This window comes from Rhineura floridana, chromosome 22, assembly GCF_030035675.1.
Source record: "Rhineura floridana isolate rRhiFlo1 chromosome 22, rRhiFlo1.hap2, whole genome shotgun sequence".
Taxonomy (NCBI): Eukaryota; Metazoa; Chordata; class Lepidosauria; order Squamata; family Rhineuridae; genus Rhineura; species Rhineura floridana.
The window spans coordinates 10481046-10499835 of NC_084501.1; the positions used below are offsets into that span (position 1 = coordinate 10481046).

The 18790-nt window shown below is 46.1% G+C and overlaps 1 protein-coding gene and 1 pseudogene across 5 annotated transcripts in view; both read left to right on the forward strand.

The window, feature by feature from the left end:
* PLCB3 (phospholipase C beta 3) overlaps positions 1-18790 on the forward strand; it is a 115875-nt gene that overhangs the window by 36962 nt on the left and 60123 nt on the right. For all 5 annotated transcript variants that reach the window (XM_061606203.1, XM_061606204.1, XM_061606201.1 and 2 more), the window contains 9 exons: positions 868-1025; positions 5328-5410; positions 5963-6047; positions 8782-8965; positions 11804-11911; positions 13306-13370; positions 15371-15467; positions 16837-16921; positions 18637-18761. In XM_061606203.1, the coding sequence (XP_061462187.1) occupies positions 868-1025; positions 5328-5410; positions 5963-6047; positions 8782-8965; positions 11804-11911; positions 13306-13370; positions 15371-15467; positions 16837-16921; positions 18637-18761 (990 nt within the window). The remainder of the gene's footprint in view (positions 1-867; positions 1026-5327; positions 5411-5962; positions 6048-8781; positions 8966-11803; positions 11912-13305; positions 13371-15370; positions 15468-16836; positions 16922-18636; positions 18762-18790) is intronic.
* LOC133375273 (5S ribosomal RNA) lies at positions 6568-6686 on the forward strand (annotated as a pseudogene).

An 18790-nucleotide genomic window follows, 5' to 3' on the forward strand; every position in this document is an offset into this window, starting at 1 on the left:
TCAGAAACTGGTCCTCAATGCAGCAGGCAGATTACAAGTTGGGATTCCATTTACGTTTCATATAACCTGTTTGAAAACAGCTGCATTGGTTGCCAGTTCATTTCCAGTCCCAATTCAAGGCACTCACATTCATGTTTAAAGACCTAAACGACTTAGGCCCCAAATATCTGAAAGGGCATTCTCTGTGGCAGCCCCAAAGTTGTGGAACTTTGTCCCCACAGAGGTGAACCTCGCAACTTTACTGTACAGTTTTCAGTGAATGCCAAAGATGCCCCTCTTCACCTTGGCCTTTGACACCTAAGATGTCGATTTTAAGGACCCATCTTATTTTTGTGATATTTGTGGTTGTAAGCAAAAGTACAAAGAATGTTTAGTTTAACATGTTTGCAAAAAAACATGGTTTCCTTCACTGCCTGGTTGAACCTTGGTCTCCGAGGTCCTAGTCTAGTTGGACACTAAATGCTACACCTAGCTGGCCTGTGGCCTCCCAGTTGTGGCCTGGCTTGTGGCCCCCCAGTTGTGACAGAAGGAGTGCTTTAGTATAAATTCACCTCTTCAGCTGAAGTGAAAGCCAAGGAGGGAGTTGAAAAATAGGGCTGCCTTTTTCTGTGGGAGAACAATTGCCATGAGGTAAATGTTTCCTGTCAGCATACAGTATATGAGGTGAAATTGTTTTGTGTAGAAAACGTCTTTCTCATGGGAATTTGGTGTCTCTTGCTGTCTTCAAACTTGTTTGCTTTGTTGATTTCACGTTTTCTTTTTCCTCTTCCAAGGATTTGAGGTCTGGTAGCATTGCTTGGTTGCCTCCCCTCTCACCAGGTGCATAACATTTCTGCATCTTCTTCTCCCTACCCACCCCCCAAAAAGCTGGGCAGCTGACAGGAAATTCCTCTGTGGAGATGTACAGGCAGGTGCTGCTGAGTGGCTGCCGTTGCATTGAGCTTGACTGCTGGAAGGGGCGACCCCAAGATGAGGAACCTTTCATCACCCACGGATTCACGATGACGACGGAAATACCTTTCAAGGTGACTAAGGCTCGGCATGGTTGGGCATTTGCAAAGGGCACCAGGACCAGCAGAGGGCCCGCCACCTTAGCGGTGTTTGCCAATTCCGGTTTGCACAGAGTATCCAAGAAGATCGGATGCTGCTTAGTGTGCATGTCTCACCTCTTCCAGGTTGGGGGGGGGTGTCCCATATTGGGCACCACACCTATAGGCCCCTGAAATCCTGGAGCCAGCTCTGGCAGTGGAGGTGGTGATGTCCTTTGTTGCCAACAAATTATTTGGAAGGATGGTACCTTGGTATCCTGGAGGTGGAGTAGCAATAATATACAGAGAGACTATCTCTCTGACTAGAGTGCCGTTTCCATCTCTCCCTGGGTTTGAAGCCCTTAGTCTAAAATCTGGCAGCCAGGATGGTTTGGCAATTTTACTGATCTATCGCTCCCCATGTTGCTCTATGACCACCTTGCAGGAGCTATCGAAGTTGATTTTGGAACTAATGTTGGTGTCCCCTAACCTGTTAGTATTGGGAGATTTCAACATTCATGTCAATTCCTCTTTATATGGTGCGGCCCGTGATTTTATGACGACTATGACCACCTTGGATTATCTCAATTAATTAAGGAACCCACACATAGAGCTGGTCATACTCTTGATCTTGTTTTTTATACTGGCCCGGATGAAGAGGACTTGGCACTTAGTGATTTATCTGTTCGCCCATTACTTTGGACAGATCAGTATTTGATTAAATTTAAAATACCACCATTACATACTCCTTTTAGAGGAAAGAATCCTTTAAAAATGATTCACCCAAAAAGGTTATTAAATCCAATTGTTTTCTTATCTACTGCTGAAAAAAAATTTTGTTCCTCGAACTAGTGACTCCATTGTTGATTTAGTAGATTCTTGGAATAATACAACGTCCAGGACTATAGATGCTATTGCCCCTTTACGTCCACTTACTCACTCTCGATCTAAGGTGGCCCCATGGTTTTCTAAGGAATTGGCAGATATGAAACGGACTTACAGGGGCTTAGAGCGTCGTTGGCTGAAGACACGGAGCCTTTTTGACCAACTTCAGGCCAAGAACTTTTTGAAGCATTATATGACATCTAGATCTACGGCACAAAAAGCCTTTTTCTCGGCTGCCATGTCGTCTGCCGACAGCCGACCAAAAGAACTCTTCCGGGTGGTTAAGGACTTGCTTAATCAAGACCAACATAAGCCGAATTTCGATCATTCTGCCTCCCGTTGTCAAGAACTAGCCACATATTTTAGTACTAAGGTTGCCCAGATTCGTTCTGATCTTGATACTAATAATGTTGTAATCGATGCTATGCCCTCTACTACAGTTACTATCTGCTCTTCCACTTTAGACTCATTTCAGCTCATCCATCCCACTGATATAGATAATCTTTTGGAAGGGATGAGACCCACCACGTGTTCACTAGACCCATGTCCCTCCTGGATTATAAAACAGTCCAGAAAGGGACTTGCAGACCGGATCAGTGAGGTGATCAATGCTTCCCTCCAACAAGGCCACCTTCCAGGCAGCCTAAAGGAAGCAATTGTCATTCCCTTATTTAAAAAGCCTTCTTTGAACCCTTCCAGTTTAGATAGTTTCCGTCCCGTGTCCAACTTACCTTTTTTAAGTAAAATTATTGAGAAAGTGGTGGCCTCTCAGCTCCAGAGTTTCCTGGAGCTGACAGATTACTACGACTCATCTCAATCTGGTTTTAGGCCGGGTCATGGAACTGAGACCGTATTGGTGGCCTTAGTGGATGACCTCCGGAGAGAGTTAGACAAGGGGAAAGTTTCTTTGTTAGTCCTTGATCTTTCAGCAGCGTTTGACACGATCGACCATGACATTCTCTTGGGCCGCCTCTCCGAGATGGGCTTACGAGGCACTGTTTTTCAGTGGCTCCGCTCTTTCTTGGAGGGCAGATCACAGAGAGTACTATTTGGGGATTTTAGCTCTGATCCCTGGCCGTTGTCATGCGGAGTATACCACAAGGCTCGGTGCTTTCACCGATGCTGTTTAACATTTACATGAAACCACTGGGAGAGATCATCCGGAGGTTTGGAATTCGGTTTCACCAATATGCTGATGACACCCAGCTTTATTTTTCCTTCCCTCCGGATATGAAAGATGCCATCCTTCCTTTAAATAATTGTCTAACAGCAGTTAAGACCTGGATGACACAGAATAAGCTGAAATTGAACCCAGATAAAACAGAGGTGCTGGTGGTTGGGCACCAAACCAAGTTGGAAATAGGGAATGTACCGTTATTAGACGGAGTTTTACTCCCTTTAAAGACCCAGGTTCGTAGTTTGGGTGTCCTTCTGGATTCGGCCTTGACTTTGGAGGCCCATGTCTTAGCAACTTCCAGAAGTGCCTTTGCCCGCCTAAAATTGGTTCGCCAATTGCGCCCTTTTCTGGAACTCTCTGACCTAACCACAGTTACCCATGCCTTGGTTACGTCTAAGTTAGACTATTGTAACTCGCTTTATACTGGACTTCCCCTTAAAATACTTCGTCAACTGAAATTAGTCCAAAGAGTGGCTGCCAGGATGTTAATAGGAGCAGGTTGGCGAGTTCACACTACTCCGCTCCTAAAACAACTACACTGGCTTCCAATTTCTTATCGAGTTCAGTTTAAAATCCTGGTTTTAACGTTTAGAGCTTTATCTGGTTCAGGCCCTAGTTATCTTTCAAATCGTATTTTGTTTTATGAGCCTGCTCGTTCTTTAAGATCTTCATTAGACCCCGGCCTTAATATTCCTTCTTTTTCCCAAATTCATCGGACTGGTACTAGGAATAGATCGTTTTCTGTGGTAGCACCAACTCTTTGGAACTCTCTTCCGCAGGAAATTTGTTCTTCCCCCTCTTTAATTAGTTTTCGTCGCCAAGTTAAGACCTTTTTATTTCGGTTAGCTTTTGAATTGTAATGTGAGAGATAATTTATATTTTTTTATATATTGTATATTGTATAATGTGTTTGCACTATGTTATTGTTTTGGCCACTTAGAATTCTTTGGAACTGAAGCGGGATATAAACTTTTAAAATAAATAAATAAATAAATAAATACCTTCTCCTCAAGCTTAAAACTGTGGCCCCATCTGCACTATGATACCACTCTAAATAGTCATGGCTGCCCCCCAAAGAATCCTGGGAACTATAGTTCGTTAAAGGTGCTGAGAATGTTAGGAGACCCCCTCTTCCCCTCATAGAGTGACAGTTACCAGAGTGGTTTAACAATCAATCTCTCCTCCCTGGGAACTCTGGGAATTGTTGCTCTGTGAGGGGAATCAAGGTCTCCTTACAACTCTCAGCACCCTTCATAAACGACAGTTCCCAGGATTTGGGGGTGGGGGGAGCCATGACTATTAAAGTGCTATCATAGGCCTATGAGGAGAAAATATTCCAAATTGTCACTTGCAGTTAGACGGTTCCTCTTGAGGAAAGCTCAGAATATCCCTTATTAAAAAAGGCTTATTTGAGGCCTAGTGAGACTGAGGCTGGCATAGGTCTGGATGTGAGAAGGCGGCCAGTCTTCTGTCAAGTTAGGCGAAGGGCTGGACTGCCTCTGATCATGTAGGCTCTACTTAGTTATCAAGAATGCATAGGCCCAGGCCCTGCCTGATATCTTTTAAGTTGGGGATGGGGAACCATTGGCCCTCCAGTTGTTACTAAACTACAATTCCCATCAGAATCACCAGCGGTCAGGGATGTTGGGAGTTGTAGTCCAGCGACATCTAAATGGCACCAGGCTTCCCAACCCTGCTGTAAGTCTTTTGTTCAGGGCCTATTGTTTATGGGAGTATAGTCCTCCTGAAACAAGTCACCACACTAGTGCAAAACCACCTCTGTGAAGGACTGTAGGTTGTTCTCAGTTTGAGCATGGACAAACAAGCCGCTTCATTGCTGCAAACAAAGAAATGCTCTTGACCCCTTAACCCAAGGGTGGGGAACTTCAGGCCCTGGGGGCTGAATGTGGCCCTCGGAACTCTCCACAGGCCACACACCCTCTCCTCAGGCCACGCCCCCTCACTGACCCTGCTTTGCCCCGCACATCTTTTGCCTGGCTGGAATGTGTCCTTGAACTCTGGTCATGCCTCTTGCTTGTCAGGGTGGAGGACAGAGAGAGGGGTGTGTGAGTGTGTGTAGAAATGAGCCCCCTGTATGAAGGTAAAATTTGCATTTCTTGCTCCGTCCACTTTTGCCCCTGGCCCCACCCACCACTGGCACATGGTCCCCCAGAAGGGAACGTGGCCTTTGATCTGAAGCCTGCATTAACCTTTGTCCCTGCCTTGCTCTGTTGCAGGAAGTCATAGAGGCCATTGCCGAAAGCGCCTTCAAGACTTCACCTTTCCCTGTTATCCTCTCATTTGAGAACCATGTTGACTCGTGAGTAGCTGTAGTGCCACATTGGTGGAACTGAGCCCCCCGCCATCTTCGCCCAGGGCCGGGCCAGAGGGTGGCCAGGTCAGGCCCTGGCCAAGGGCCCCTGAAGGGCCCATCCTTAGGGTGGGTGGGTAGCGCTCCCTTCCTCGATCAGCAGTAGCATTGGCTCCCGACCCTGCTGTGGATCGCAGAGAGGGAGCTTGCAGGCAGTCGCCCTATTACTGTGCAGGCCCGCAATGCCCCCCTGCATGCCCCACCTACCTTTCACTTTGCTGGCTGTGCTGTGGACACAAGCCTGCCATCAACCAAGCCAGCTGATGCCCCTGCTGCCATCTTGGTTGATGGCAGGGAACGCGGCATCATCCACTTCAAGGGAAAGGTAGGTAGGTGGGGCGTGCATGCGGGTGCTGGGGCCTGGGGCAGGCTGGTGCCCAAGGGCCCCAGAATGCCTGGTGCCGGCCCTGTCTTTGCCCCTCTTCTTTTCATGGTGCTGTAAGATCCAGAGAGGCCTGTGTCATTGATAAACTTTTCCTCTGCATTTGTTTCCTTTCTTAGGGCAAAACAGCAGGCCAAGATGGCGGAGTACTGCCGCAGCATATTTGGGGAGGCTCTCCTTATCGATCCCTTTGAGAAATATCCGGTATGTTCTGGGAGCAAGATCCACAGGGAGAACAACATATTAATGGATTGGGTGGGGAGTGAAAACTATCCTGTCTAGGGGTGGATGAATCTGTCCATTTTGATTTCTCATTTTTTCCAGTTTTAAATTCCATTCTCCACATTTCCACAGCAATTTGCAATGTCAATTCTCATGTAACTTCATTGCCATTTTAGTACGAATTTCTCTTAATAAACACTTTTTTTGTATGCAGTGTTGACTAATAAACACATTTTTGCAACCAGTTTCCCCAAATATAAATGTTTAATGTTGTTTTCACTAATAATTGATGGGAGGACTGCACCACCAATTTCAAAGAGGAACAACTTTTGTAGAGTAGCTGCGTTTTGGCTTGTGTATTGATTCTGTAGTTTCTCATTAACAAAATCATCATTTCTCTCCCATCCCTAATCCTGACTTAAATCAAACCCGGCACACTTTCAGGTGTGAAAAATTTATTTACTTATAATTTTACATTTTGCCCTGTGCTACATGATGCTGTGCCTACAGCCGTACTATCCTGAACACGCCCAATCTCTTCTGATCTCAGAAGCTAAGCAGGGCCAGGCCTGGTTAGTACTTGGGTGGGAGACCACCTGGGAATACTGGGTGCCGTAGGCTTAGAGGAAGGCAATGGGAAGCCACCTGTGAATACTTCTTCCCATGAAAACCCTATGAATGTATCCAAAAAAGATTTATAGGGTCGCCATAAGTCGTAATCTGCTTGAAGGCATATGACAACATGATGCTGTAGAGCAAAGTTGGGGCAACGGTGGCCCTCCAGATGTTACTGGACCGCAACTCCCATTGCCCTTTGCCATTGGCCTTGCTGGCTGGGGCTGATGGGAATTTGAGTCCAGCAACATTGGCTGCCCCTTCCTCTTTCAAAAAAAGATGGAAAATCAGGAAAATAGGAAGCTGCCTTATACTGAGTCAGAGAAAAAAACAAACTTAATACCATGTGAAAATAAGTGGTGAAGTATAAACATATACCTGTACTTCACCACTTATTTTCGCATTGTATTAAGTTTGTTTAGACCTTGATTTTTGTTTTTTTTTTCTTTGTTTTTTGGTCAAGGGTTATTTTCTTTATCTCAGGTTATTGTGATACTGAGTCAGACCATCGGCTCATCTAGCTCAGTACGGTCTACACTGACTTGGCAGCATCTCGCCAAGGTTTGAGGCAGGGAGTCTTTTCCAGTCCCATCTGGGAGATCCTCAGGATTGAACCTGAGGCCTTTTGCATGCAAAGCAGATACTCTACCACTCTGACAAGCAGTGGCTGTCCAAGATCTCGGGTGTGTGTGTGTTGGAGGCCTTCCCCCATCACCTGCTACCTGATCCTGCAAATTGGTGATTGCAGGCAATGAACCTGGTATCTCCTGCGTGCAAACCAGGTGCCCTGCTACCGAGCTGCAGTCCACCATGTCTGATAGGAACATAGGACGCTGCCATACACTGAGTCAGATCATTGGTCCATCTAGCTCAGTACTGTCTACTCTGACTAGCAGGGACTCTCCAGGATTTCAGAGCAGGGTCTTTCCCAGCTCTACCTGGAGATGCCAGGGATTGAACCTGGGGACCTTCTGCATGAAAAAGGGGGCCCTTTTGGTAGTTATGCCACTCTCAGAAGTTCAGGAGGTGGCCTGGGAGAGAGGGCATTCTCTGTGGTGGCCCCTAAGTTGTGGAACTCTCTCTCCACAGAGATGTGTCTGGCCACTTCACTGTACAATTATAGGCCATTGCTGAAGATGCACCTCTTTACCCTGGCCTTTTGACACCTGAGATGTATATTTTTAGGACCCACCCTATTTTTTGCGATGTGGTTTTAAACTGTTTTTAACTGTTTTTAATGATGTATTTTAAAAGTGCTGTGACTTGCCCTGGAACCTTTGGGTGAAGGGCAAGCAATGAATGTAAATAATAACAATAACAATAATAATAATGCAAAGCAGATGCTCAACAATGAACTGCATGGCCCTTCCCTTCGGTGAAGGAGTTTAGAGTACCTCTCAAGGGCATTGCAATCCCTCTTGTCACCTATAGGGCCAAGTTCAAGGTTCTGGTTTTGGTGTACAAAGCCCTCTGCAGCTTGGGACCAGGATACCTGAAAGATCGTCTTACCCCTTATGTTTCCAGTCGACCACTGCGCTCTGCAGGCGAGGGCCTCCTGCAGATACCATCTTATCAGGAGGTCCGTTCCACACAATGTAGGAAGCGGACTTTTAGCGTTGTGGCACCTACCCTTTGAAATTCCCTCCCCTTAAATATTGGGCACCATCTCTTTTTGGCACCTGCTGAAGACTTTCCTCTCAACAAGCCTTTTAAGTAGAGACCTTATCCCAGTCTGTGTCTGTGATGGAATTGCTTTAAGATGTTTTTGAAGAAGTTTCTTTTAATATGTTTTAAAGTCTTTTGTTTTTAAGATCTTTTAGAGTGTTTTTGTTTGCCGCCCAGGACTCCTCCTGGGAGGATGCTTGGAAAAGTTAGTTTTTTAAACTACAACTCCCATCAGCCCCAGCCAGCATGGCCACTGGATTGGGCTGATGGGAGTTGTAGTTCAAAAAAAGTAACTTTTCCAAGCTCTAGGAAGGGCAGGATGTAAATGTAATAAATAAATAAATAGCCTGTGAAGATCTCTCAAGTCTGGTCTTCCTAAAGTTCTAATATAGTGTTCTCTCTCTCTCTCTCTCTCTCTCTCTCTCTCCGTCTGCAGCTTCAGCCTGGCATAGCTTTGCCAAGTCCCCAGGAACTGTTGGGCCGAATCCTGGTAAAGAACAAGAAGCGTCGCATGTCTGGCAAAGGATTCGAAGGCAGCATGCGGAAGCGGCTTCTGGAGCAGACTCCCAGCTCCTACAGTGATTCCTCTGGAGTGGGTGAGCCAGGCTGTCCTGCACTGGGTATGTGTCTTGATTTGCAGGATCCTCTTTGAGTTTTTGTATTTCCAATGTTTATAGCCTGCTTTTCATTGTAGATGGTCACAAAGTGGGTTATGCAACAAACCATCTATCAATAAAAACAACCCATCTATCAAAATAAGACAGGGTTGTATCCAGTGCTGCTACTACTCAGAGTATACCCATTAAAATTAATGTGGGCATGACTAATGGGTCCATTCATTTCACTGGCTCTACTCTGAGTAGAACTTAGATATGAAACAAAAGACTCCCAGAGGTTACAAAAAAAGACCCATTGAAATGAATGAACCTAAGTTAGTTATGTCTGTTAACATCAGTGGGTTTTCTCTGAGTAGGATTAGCATTGAGTACCACCCATAAGCTCCTTAAATAGGCTTAGTACAACTTAGGTTTAAATGCCTGCTGGAATAGAAAGGTCTTTGTGAAGCTCCTAAAGTTTATCAGAGAGGTGGGACCTGTCTGACCTCAACTGGAAGGGAGTTTCATAAAACTGGGCCCACAATACTGAACGCACACCTCCTGGTGGATACAGGCTGTACATCTGAGCCATGGGGGGCCCCTAACAGCGATGCCCCTGAAGACCTCAGTGATCAGTCAGGTATATAAGGAATCAGGCGGTCTCTAAGGAATCCTGGACCCAAGTTATTAAGGGCACTGTAAACTAGTGCAAGAACCTTGAACCTGGCTTAGTAAACTCTTGGGCAGCCAGGGCAAGCTTTTGAGCACCAGAGTTATGTCCTGGCAGGTGTCTGCCCGCTGCATCCATAGCTGGTAAAAATTAGTCCCGACTTAACGACTAATTTGTTCTACAACTTGAATATATAACGTGTGAGCTGAAACAAATGTGTATTGCCTTGTTTTCTTTTCCTTTGGTATTGCTTTGCTTTTGGCTAGCCAGGGGGGAAGAGCAAATAGTTTTGCAGGATTATCCTTCCACGTGAGCGTTGGGGTTGAGAGTGGGTGGGGAGAGGGACCATAGCTCTGTAGCAGAGCGTGTGCTTTGCGTCCAGCAGGTTCATTCATTGGTATCCCCATCTGATCCCTCAGACTCTTTCCTCAACTATTATCTAGGAGCTGCCATTCCATCAGGCTCCAGGAGAGTGAGAGAGGACTGCAGAACCTCTCTCCATCAGCTCTGCTCAGTGACCAGCAGTTTTTGGCTCCTCTCCCTGAAATCTTTCAATTTCAGCTAGCCAGTACAAGAATTCTGAAACTAAGAAACAGTGCCTGGGTTTTCTTTTTTCCTCCTCCTGCCCAGTCCCTTTTCCTTTTGTGCCACGTCTTTTAGATTGTAAGCCTGTGGAGATTGACTGTCTTATTGCTGAAATTTGTAAGCTCCTCGGGAAGCCTCTCTTGACTAAAGAGTAGAATAAAAATTATTTAAATTAAAATGACCGGGTAGTGGGTGATGGGAGAGGCTCACCTCTGGAGAGCTGCTACCAGTCAGAGTTGACAGTACTGGGCTAGATGGACAAATGGTATATCTAGGTATAAGGCAGCTTCCTATGTTCCTAAAACCTTTTGTGGTTCACCTATTTTCTCAGTAAATCGCCTCACTCCTTATATACGTAGATGATCATTGCGCTCTGCTGGTGAGGACCTCCTGTAGATAACCATCTCCTGGGAAGGTCCATTCTGCACAACATAGGAATAGGGTGATTAGTGTTGTGGCACCTACCCTAGTAATTCCCTCCCCTTAAATATTAGGGAGGTGCCATCTCTATTGTCTTTTTGGGACCTACTGAAGACCTTCTTTCAACAAGCCTTTTAAGTAGAGACCTTATCCTAGTCTGTGTTGCAATTGTTTTAAAGATATTTTATTCTTAAACTGTTTTTAAAGATATTTTCCTTTAAGTTTTTTTTTTAAAAAAGATGTTTTATCACTTGCTTGCCACCCTGGGCTCGCTTTGGGAGGAAAGGTGGGATATCATTTTAATAATATATATAAATAAATAAATTTCAGGCCAGAAACCTGGTTTTTCTTAAAAAAAGACATGAAAGCTAGGATTCTCAGAATTCTCAATGAGGGGGTATGTTGTGGAAGTTGACCAAAAGTACAAGGGTAGAGACAGGAGGAAGCGATGAGTGGATAAATAGTGAGAGTTGTGGAGAGCCAGTCCTGTGAGGAAAGGTCAAAGGAGCTGGATGTGTGTGCCCTTGGGAAGAGACACTTTAAAAGACAAATTCAAACACTTGAAGGCCTGCCACAGATGGAGCAAATCTGTTTTCTGTTGCGTCCAGAGGGTGGCAAACCAACTGCATTAAAAATGACAATGAGATTCAGACTAAACATTAAGAAGTACGTCCTGACTGTACAAGTGGTTTGGTGGAGCAGACTGCCTCAGGAGGTGGCGGGGGGTTCAGCTTGGTTACAGGATTTTTTTTATGCAGAGGGCAGATGGCCATCTCTTGGGGGGGGTGCGCTATCAATGAATTCTCTGCATCAAGCAAGAGTTGTGGGGGGGTGAGATTAGGCTAGATGATCCTTGAGGTCCCTTCCATCTCTGGGGTTCTCTGATTAAGTGGAAGAACCCATCTCTTGTCTCACTGCTTGGAAGGTGTGAGGATCCAAGATTTTTCTGTTGGTTTGTTTTTCGCTTTTGGGAAGGACATCATACATTTTAAAGCACGTTTCCTCCCTAAAGAATCCTGGGAACTGTAGCTCCACGAGGGGTACACTACAGTTCCCAGGATTCTTTAGGAGGGATGTGCTTTAAATGTAGGGTGTTTATGCAGCCCGCTTCTCAGTTAACCCATGTATTATGTGAGCTCTTAGCTTTCCTGCCCCTCACAATCTTGCTCTTCTCTCCCCACCCCTAGGGTCTCCTTTTGCAGAACAGCCTGAGATATTGTCACCGGTCATGACCAACGGCGAGGAGAAGTCTTCCGACAGAATAGCAAAGCTGGTGGAGCCCCGCAAATCTATCGGTGCGTTTTCCTCAGAAATAGGCGGGAGGAAGGAGAGCTGTTCTCAGTGCTGTGAGGAATCTGAGGTCGACCGTGGGGGTGGGGGTATTGCACCATTTTTATTTTATTTATTTATTTAGCACCTTCTATATACATGGGCGTGAGAGCCAGTGTGGTGTAGTGGTTAAGGTGCTGGACTACGACCTGGGAGACCAGGGTTCGAATCCCCACACAGCCATGAAGCTCACTGGGTGACCTTGGGCCAGTCACTGCCTCTCAGCCTCATGAAAACCCTCTTCATAGGGTCGCCATAAGTTGGAATCGACTTGAAGGCAGTACATTTACATTATATACATGGGCAGTTTACAAAAAACAGTTCTCTGCCCCAAGAGGCTTGCAATCAATAAAACTGATAACAGGGAACTAAATGAGGATTGGGGAGATGGAGGCAGGGCTAGAATATGTAATTGTTTCATGTTCTTTGGCTCGGCGGGGGGACTTCAGACAGTCTATTTCTGGAGCCTCCACCCGGATTTGCTTGCACAGAGCTTACTTGAAGGTTAGATATCTTCACTGAGCATTTGTTCCTATTTGCTTGTGGGACGTTGGTCATTCTCCCTACATTTTACGATGTATTTCCCTGTCTTTTTCCAAACAACAACAAAAAACCCAGTTGTTTTTCTCTTTTGTTTTTCCAGTAGATTTGTTGTGCTAGAGCCACAGAGCCTTTTAACCCATTTTAAATATGCAAACCTAAAGTTCTGGTTTGCAGCTGAATCGCTCCCACAGGACACTGACAATCTGGAGGCATCTTTAGTTGCGCTAGGATACAGGGTGCAGGCGGATGAGGGAACTGGAGAAGGGAATTGTGTGCGAGAAGGGATTTCCTAGAATTCCGCCCAATTCAGATTTGGTACCAAATTTTCCATTAATTTGCTTATTTTCGATCACTGAAGATTGGATTTTATTATTTATTTATTTATTACATTTCTACCCCGCCTTTCTTTTCATGATAGAAATGCAAGGCGGCTTACTTATGGTTCCCAGGCAGTCTCCCATCCAGGCACTGACCAGACCTGACTCTGCTTAACTTCATTAGGGTGCTGGCCTCGTGTGCCTTCAGACCATAGCCTTTTAATATAGCGAATTTCCACTGCTATTTTTGAAAACAGACTTTTTTTAGAAAAGCTGCTGAAACATTGGTAGTAAGAATATTATCAATATTTCCTTTTAAAATGTCGATATTCAAAATGTTCTTTAAGGAGAGGGAATGACTGTTAATCTTCCACATTTAACTTTGTAGTAGAGCTGTGTCCTCAAGTCATTTCCCTTCTGGGATTAGGAATTCTCTCTCCCCTTTTTCCACCACATCTTGGCCTTGAGCTTCTAACACTCTTCCTTCTCCCCACATCCAGACCGTGAAGCCGAGAGTGAAGAGGAGGAGGAGCAGCAGGACCCCAAAAAGCCCACAACGGATGAGGTATGTGCGAAGCCAATCTGGGGAACCTGTGGCCCCTCTCTAGAAGTAGCCGGACGTCAACTCCTATCAGCCCCAGCCAACATGGTCGGAGAAGGCGGTGGGAGTTATAGGTTGCCTACACCCAGAGAGCCGCGAGTTCCACATCGCCAGTGTAAAGAGTGACTGGTTTGATTTGATTTGAGGTAGAGAGCCAGTGTGATGTAATGGTTAAGAGTGTTGGATTAGGGCCTAAGAGGCCAGGGTTCCAATCCCCACTTGGTGATGGAACTTATGAGGTGATTTTGGCCCTGTCACTGTCTCTCAGCCTAACCTACCTTATAGGGTTGTTGTGTGGGTAGAATGGAGAAGGGGAGAGCCTTGTATGCCACCTTGAGCTCCTTGGAGGAAAGGTAGGATATATGTAGATCCCAACTTATGGCGACCCTATGAATAGGGTGTTCATGGTAAGCGGTATGCAGAGGGGTTTACCATTGTCTCCCTCTGAGGCTTGTCCTCCCCAGCTGGCTAGGGCCTGCTCAGCTTGCCACAGCTGCACAAGCCAGCCCCTTCCTTGTCCGCAACTGCCAGCTGGGGGGCAACTGGGCTCCTTGGGACTATGCAGCTTGCCCACAGCTGCACAGGTGGTAGGGCATGTAACCCCTGAGACACTCCCTGTGGGGGTGATCTTTAGCTGGCCCTTGACACCCAGGAGACACGAGCTGGGATTTGAACTCACAGACTCTGGACTCCCAGCCAGGCTCTCCTCTCCACTGTGCTATACCAGCTGTTGGTAGGATATAAATGTAATAATAAAATAAAGTAAAAAATAAAATAAACAAGTTGACTCAGAACCCTTTGAGAGATTTTGTTAAAAGGGGTTTTGGAAGTCCAGGTTTATAATAGCAACAGATTGGCCCCATTTAAATGCTTACTGACACTCTCAAAAGAACTCCAAAAGGTTGGCAAGGGTGGACTTTCTCTTGCAGAAGTCATGCTGATTCTTCCTCAGCAAGGCTTGTCCTTAAATGTGTTTTATCATTGTAACATTAATGTTTTCCACCAATTCACTTGGGACAGACATTTGGTTAATAGCTGTAATTTCCTTTATCCATTTTCTAAAAATTGGTGTGATGTCAGGCTACTTCCTAATCATCTGGTAAAGAGCATGATTACAATTGCATGTTTAACTCGGATGCCTGCATTGAGAAGGGGGTTGGATTTGATGGCCTTAAAGACCCCTTCCTACTCTACTATTCTATGCCCACATCAAATTCTTCCAATCTGTATGTAACTTAGCAAGTCTTGGAGAGTCCTAGTCTTTCAAATGAATAATCCTTTATGAATGTTCTGAAGAAGTGCAGTGGTGTGCTGGGCCACTGTACTGGTTCTCCCATGCCCCCCCCCAGCCCATTTACTGCAGTGACTTTAGTCTCTTTTTATTATTTATGTGTTAATTTTGTGTCCAGTCTTTCCACCAAACGGTGCTAAGTTCTCCTTTTTATTTATCAGAAAAAAGGGAAATAAAAAATCTATGCGCACTAGAGTCGGTACAAATTGCAAAACCCCATTAACTGAAAAGAAAGAGAACTTCTAAATCAATGAGAAAGGGTTATGCACTAATGCTTTTGTCTTGCCTTCCAATACTGCATAAAAGTGCACCACGTTCTCAGATTTTAAATGACGCACTTCTGTTTCACCTACAAAAATCCACTTAGAATGGCTGTAGCATGCCTGGGACCTTGGAGCCAATAACAAATTAAACTAATCATCATAATAATTGTTTAATTTTGACATTTTCTTCAATTCTTTAATTGAAATTATTTAATTCTTCCATTGGAATTATTTAATTGAAATTCATGAGTTTGTCTTTAATTCTGGTGTTTTAGAGCTCGTCCAGTATTTAGTATATATTAGATCATTACAATTATTGTAAATGACATCCTTTCCTTATCTTTTGACGTTGTTTTTGACTGTTCCCATCTACCCCTGTGACCTTCCCCCGCTCCACTTTTTTGTCTCAGGGCACTGCAAGCAGTGAGGTCAACGCCACGGAAGAGATGTCTACACTGGTGAACTACATCGAACCTGTCAAGTTCAAGTCCTTCGAGGTGGCCAGCAGTGAGTGAGGACAAGGAGAGGGATGCATGTTGGCAGAGAGAATGTTGACGTAGGCTAGGAGTGGGCAGTCCTTGGCCATCCAGATATAGCTGGACTGTTCATGCAGATGTAGCAACAGCCACCGACTTGGATGGCTTTGGAAGAGGATTAGACAAACTGGAACGCAGACACAAGTAAGGACTTCTGCACACAGCGCATGGCAAAAATATAGAATTCGCTCCCACAAGAGGTAGTGGTGATAACCGCTTGGCTTTAAAAGAGAACTAGACAGATTCATGGAGGATACGGCTATCGATGACGACCAGCCATGATGAGTATGTACTCCCTCCATTGTCGGAGACAGTATGCCTCTGCATACCAGTTTCTGGGAATCACAGTTTGGGGAGAGTGCTGTTGCACTCATGTCCTGCTTGCGGGCTTCCTGTAATGGGCATCTGGTTTGCTGCTTTGAGAAAAGGATGCTGGGCTAGATGGACCACCGGGCCTGATCCAGCCAGGATCTTCTTATGTAACTCTCCACCATCAGCCCCAGCCAGCATAGCCAATTGTCAGCGATGATGGGAGTTGAAATCCAGCATCTGGATGGCCACTGGTCCCCCCATCCCCAGTGTAGGCTCAACAGAAGAGGATTCTGTATGGGTTGGTGGGAGGGTGGTAATTTTAGGCCATACCCTCCAGCAGAGGCTTATGCTTTGTTTTGCACAGGTATTCCCTCTCCCCTAAGAACTGTAGTCCTGTTCTGGAATCCTCTAAAACTGTAATTCCCAGGAAGCTTTGGGGGTACAGAGTTAAGAGTACTGGAAGTTGCTCTACACTATTTGTATGTCTAGTAGCGTCTGCTCCGACACCAGCTACCAAGGGACTTTGGCAGGGAAGGGTCTTTCTCTGGTGCTATTTTAGCCAGAGATGGAAGGGATTTGAACCCAGGACCTTCTGTGTGCAAAGGATGTGCTCTGCCACTGAGCTTTGGTCCCTCCCCGATTACATCAATTCTAGCGTAAATATGCTGTTTGCCTAGTACTGTCTGCATTTGTCGTGGCCTTTGGCTAGTACAATAAAGTTATTATTATTAATTAATTAGTATTGTCTGCTCCGACAGCAGCTCTCAAGGGTCACTGGTAGATAAGGGTCTTTCTCTGATCCTTTTTTTAAACCGGAGATGCCAGGGATTTGAACCCGGGACCTTCTGCGCGCAAAGCATGTGCTGTACCACTGAGCTATGGGTCCCTCCCTGATCACATCAGCTCTTGCATAAATACGCCCTTGATATGAAAGAAGCAGAGGAGGGGAATTGAGACGGGCGTTCCGCATCTGTGTCTGCGTAATGAGGAGCATTAACATCAAGTCATTTTTCTCCTTTCCTCCCAAGAACGCAACAAATCGTACGAGATGTCTTCCTTTGTGGAGACCAAAGGCTTGGAGCAGCTAACCAACAGCCCCATGGAGTTCGTTGAGTATCCTGCCTGACCGTGTAGGGCGTGCTGAAGCAGAGGCGACCTTGTTGTCAGACAGCCCTAGGCGGATCCCTCTGGCAGCTTCATCAGTTCACGGGGCAAACGTTTTGAGTGTACGGCACCACTTCTGTCACTGGAGGCTGGTCTATTAGGGCGCATGGGGCGTTGCCCCACAAACCCCAGCTAATCCCCACCCTCTAAGCAGTTGGGGGTGGCTGTGCCTTTCATTGGTTCTGCCCCCCCTTTCTGTGGGACTCCCTGCCTTGTGCCCTTAAGTCTTGGGGTTGCCATTGTAGAACTCAGCAGGGAGAAGGATGGGGGCAGAACTAGAATTATTCAGCTCCTCCTGTCGTTGGCTTTGGCTCTGCCTGTCATTGATTCAAGCTCCACCTACTGTTGGGCTTCCTGCTTTCCGCCCCGCCAGTCCCAATGGGCACCAGCCATCACTTACTTGTGTATGTAGCATCTGGGGATAGTGGGATGGAACGGTCCATAGAAGATCTCAGGTTGGGAGAGGCTTATTTTGCAGGTCCAGACATCTGTCCTGGGTGGGTGACCTTCAGCAGGAACTGGAGGAGTAACTGCAAATGCTCAGTGGTAAAGAGAAGAGTCCCAACCTCCCCATGAGCAATAGAATGACAACAGGTTTATTGAATTGGGCCATTGTTCCCTCTTAGGTTGGAGATGGGAATCTTTTTTTTTTCCACCCAGAGGACCACAATCCGTTGTGGGCAACCTTCTGGGGGACTCATGCCAGTGGTGGGCAGAGCCAGTTGGAAAAATGGGCGGAGCAATACATGTGACTCTTGTACAGTAGATTGCATTCCTAGCCCAGTATATACATTGACTGTCAATGGTTCTGAACACCGCACTTTAAAAAAGAATGCAGATAAGCTGGGACAGGTTCAGAGGAGGGCAACGAGGATGATCAGGGGACTGGAAACAAAGCCCTATGGGGAGAGACGGAAAGAACTGGGCATGTTTAGCCTGGAGAAGACTGAGGGGAGATATGATAGCACTCTTCAAGTACACGAAAGGTTGTCACATAGAGGAGGGCCGGAATCTCTTTTCGATCGTCCCAGAGTGCAGGACACGGAATAATGGGTTCAAGTTACAGAAAGCCAGATTTTGGCTGAACAGCAGGGAAAACATCCTAACTGTTAGAGCGGTATGGCCATGGAACCAATGACCTCGGGAGGTGGTGGGCTCTCCAACACTGGAGGTGTTCAAGAGACAGCTGGACAGACACCTGTCAGGGCTGCTTTAAGTTGAATTCCTACATTGAGTAGAGGGGTGGACTTGATGGCCTTACGGGCCCCTTCCAACTCTATGATTCTATGGTTCTCCAGGATTTATCAAGGAGTGTGTTTCAAAATTAGTCTACTGTACAAAGATAAAACTGATACTCTTTGCTTCCCCCACTTTTGCCTGTGGCCTACCCACCAGTGGCATGTGGCCCCTGGAATGGTGCCTAGAAGGGAAAGTGGCCCTCAGGTTCCCTACCCTTAAGTTAGGGCTTGCTACCATGTGTGAGATTATATATTGAACTGATGAGCTAGTATTAGAATTGGAACAGAGACCTTGAGAAAAAGGAATGCCATCAACAGCAGCATCTTGAGTACCCACAGTAGATCACGAACATTGAGCTGAGGCCACGGTAGAGCTGAGGTGTCCTCATTGGCATTTGGTTGCCTTGACAAGCACTCCTTGCCCAGATACAACAAGAAGCAGCTGAGCCGGATATACCCCAAAGGGACCCGGGTGGACTCCTCTAACTACATGCCCCAGGTGTTCTGGAATGCCGGCTGCCAGATGGTGGCGCTCAATTTCCAGTCTCTTGGTAAGTGGCAGCTTCTCTTTCTCCGCTTG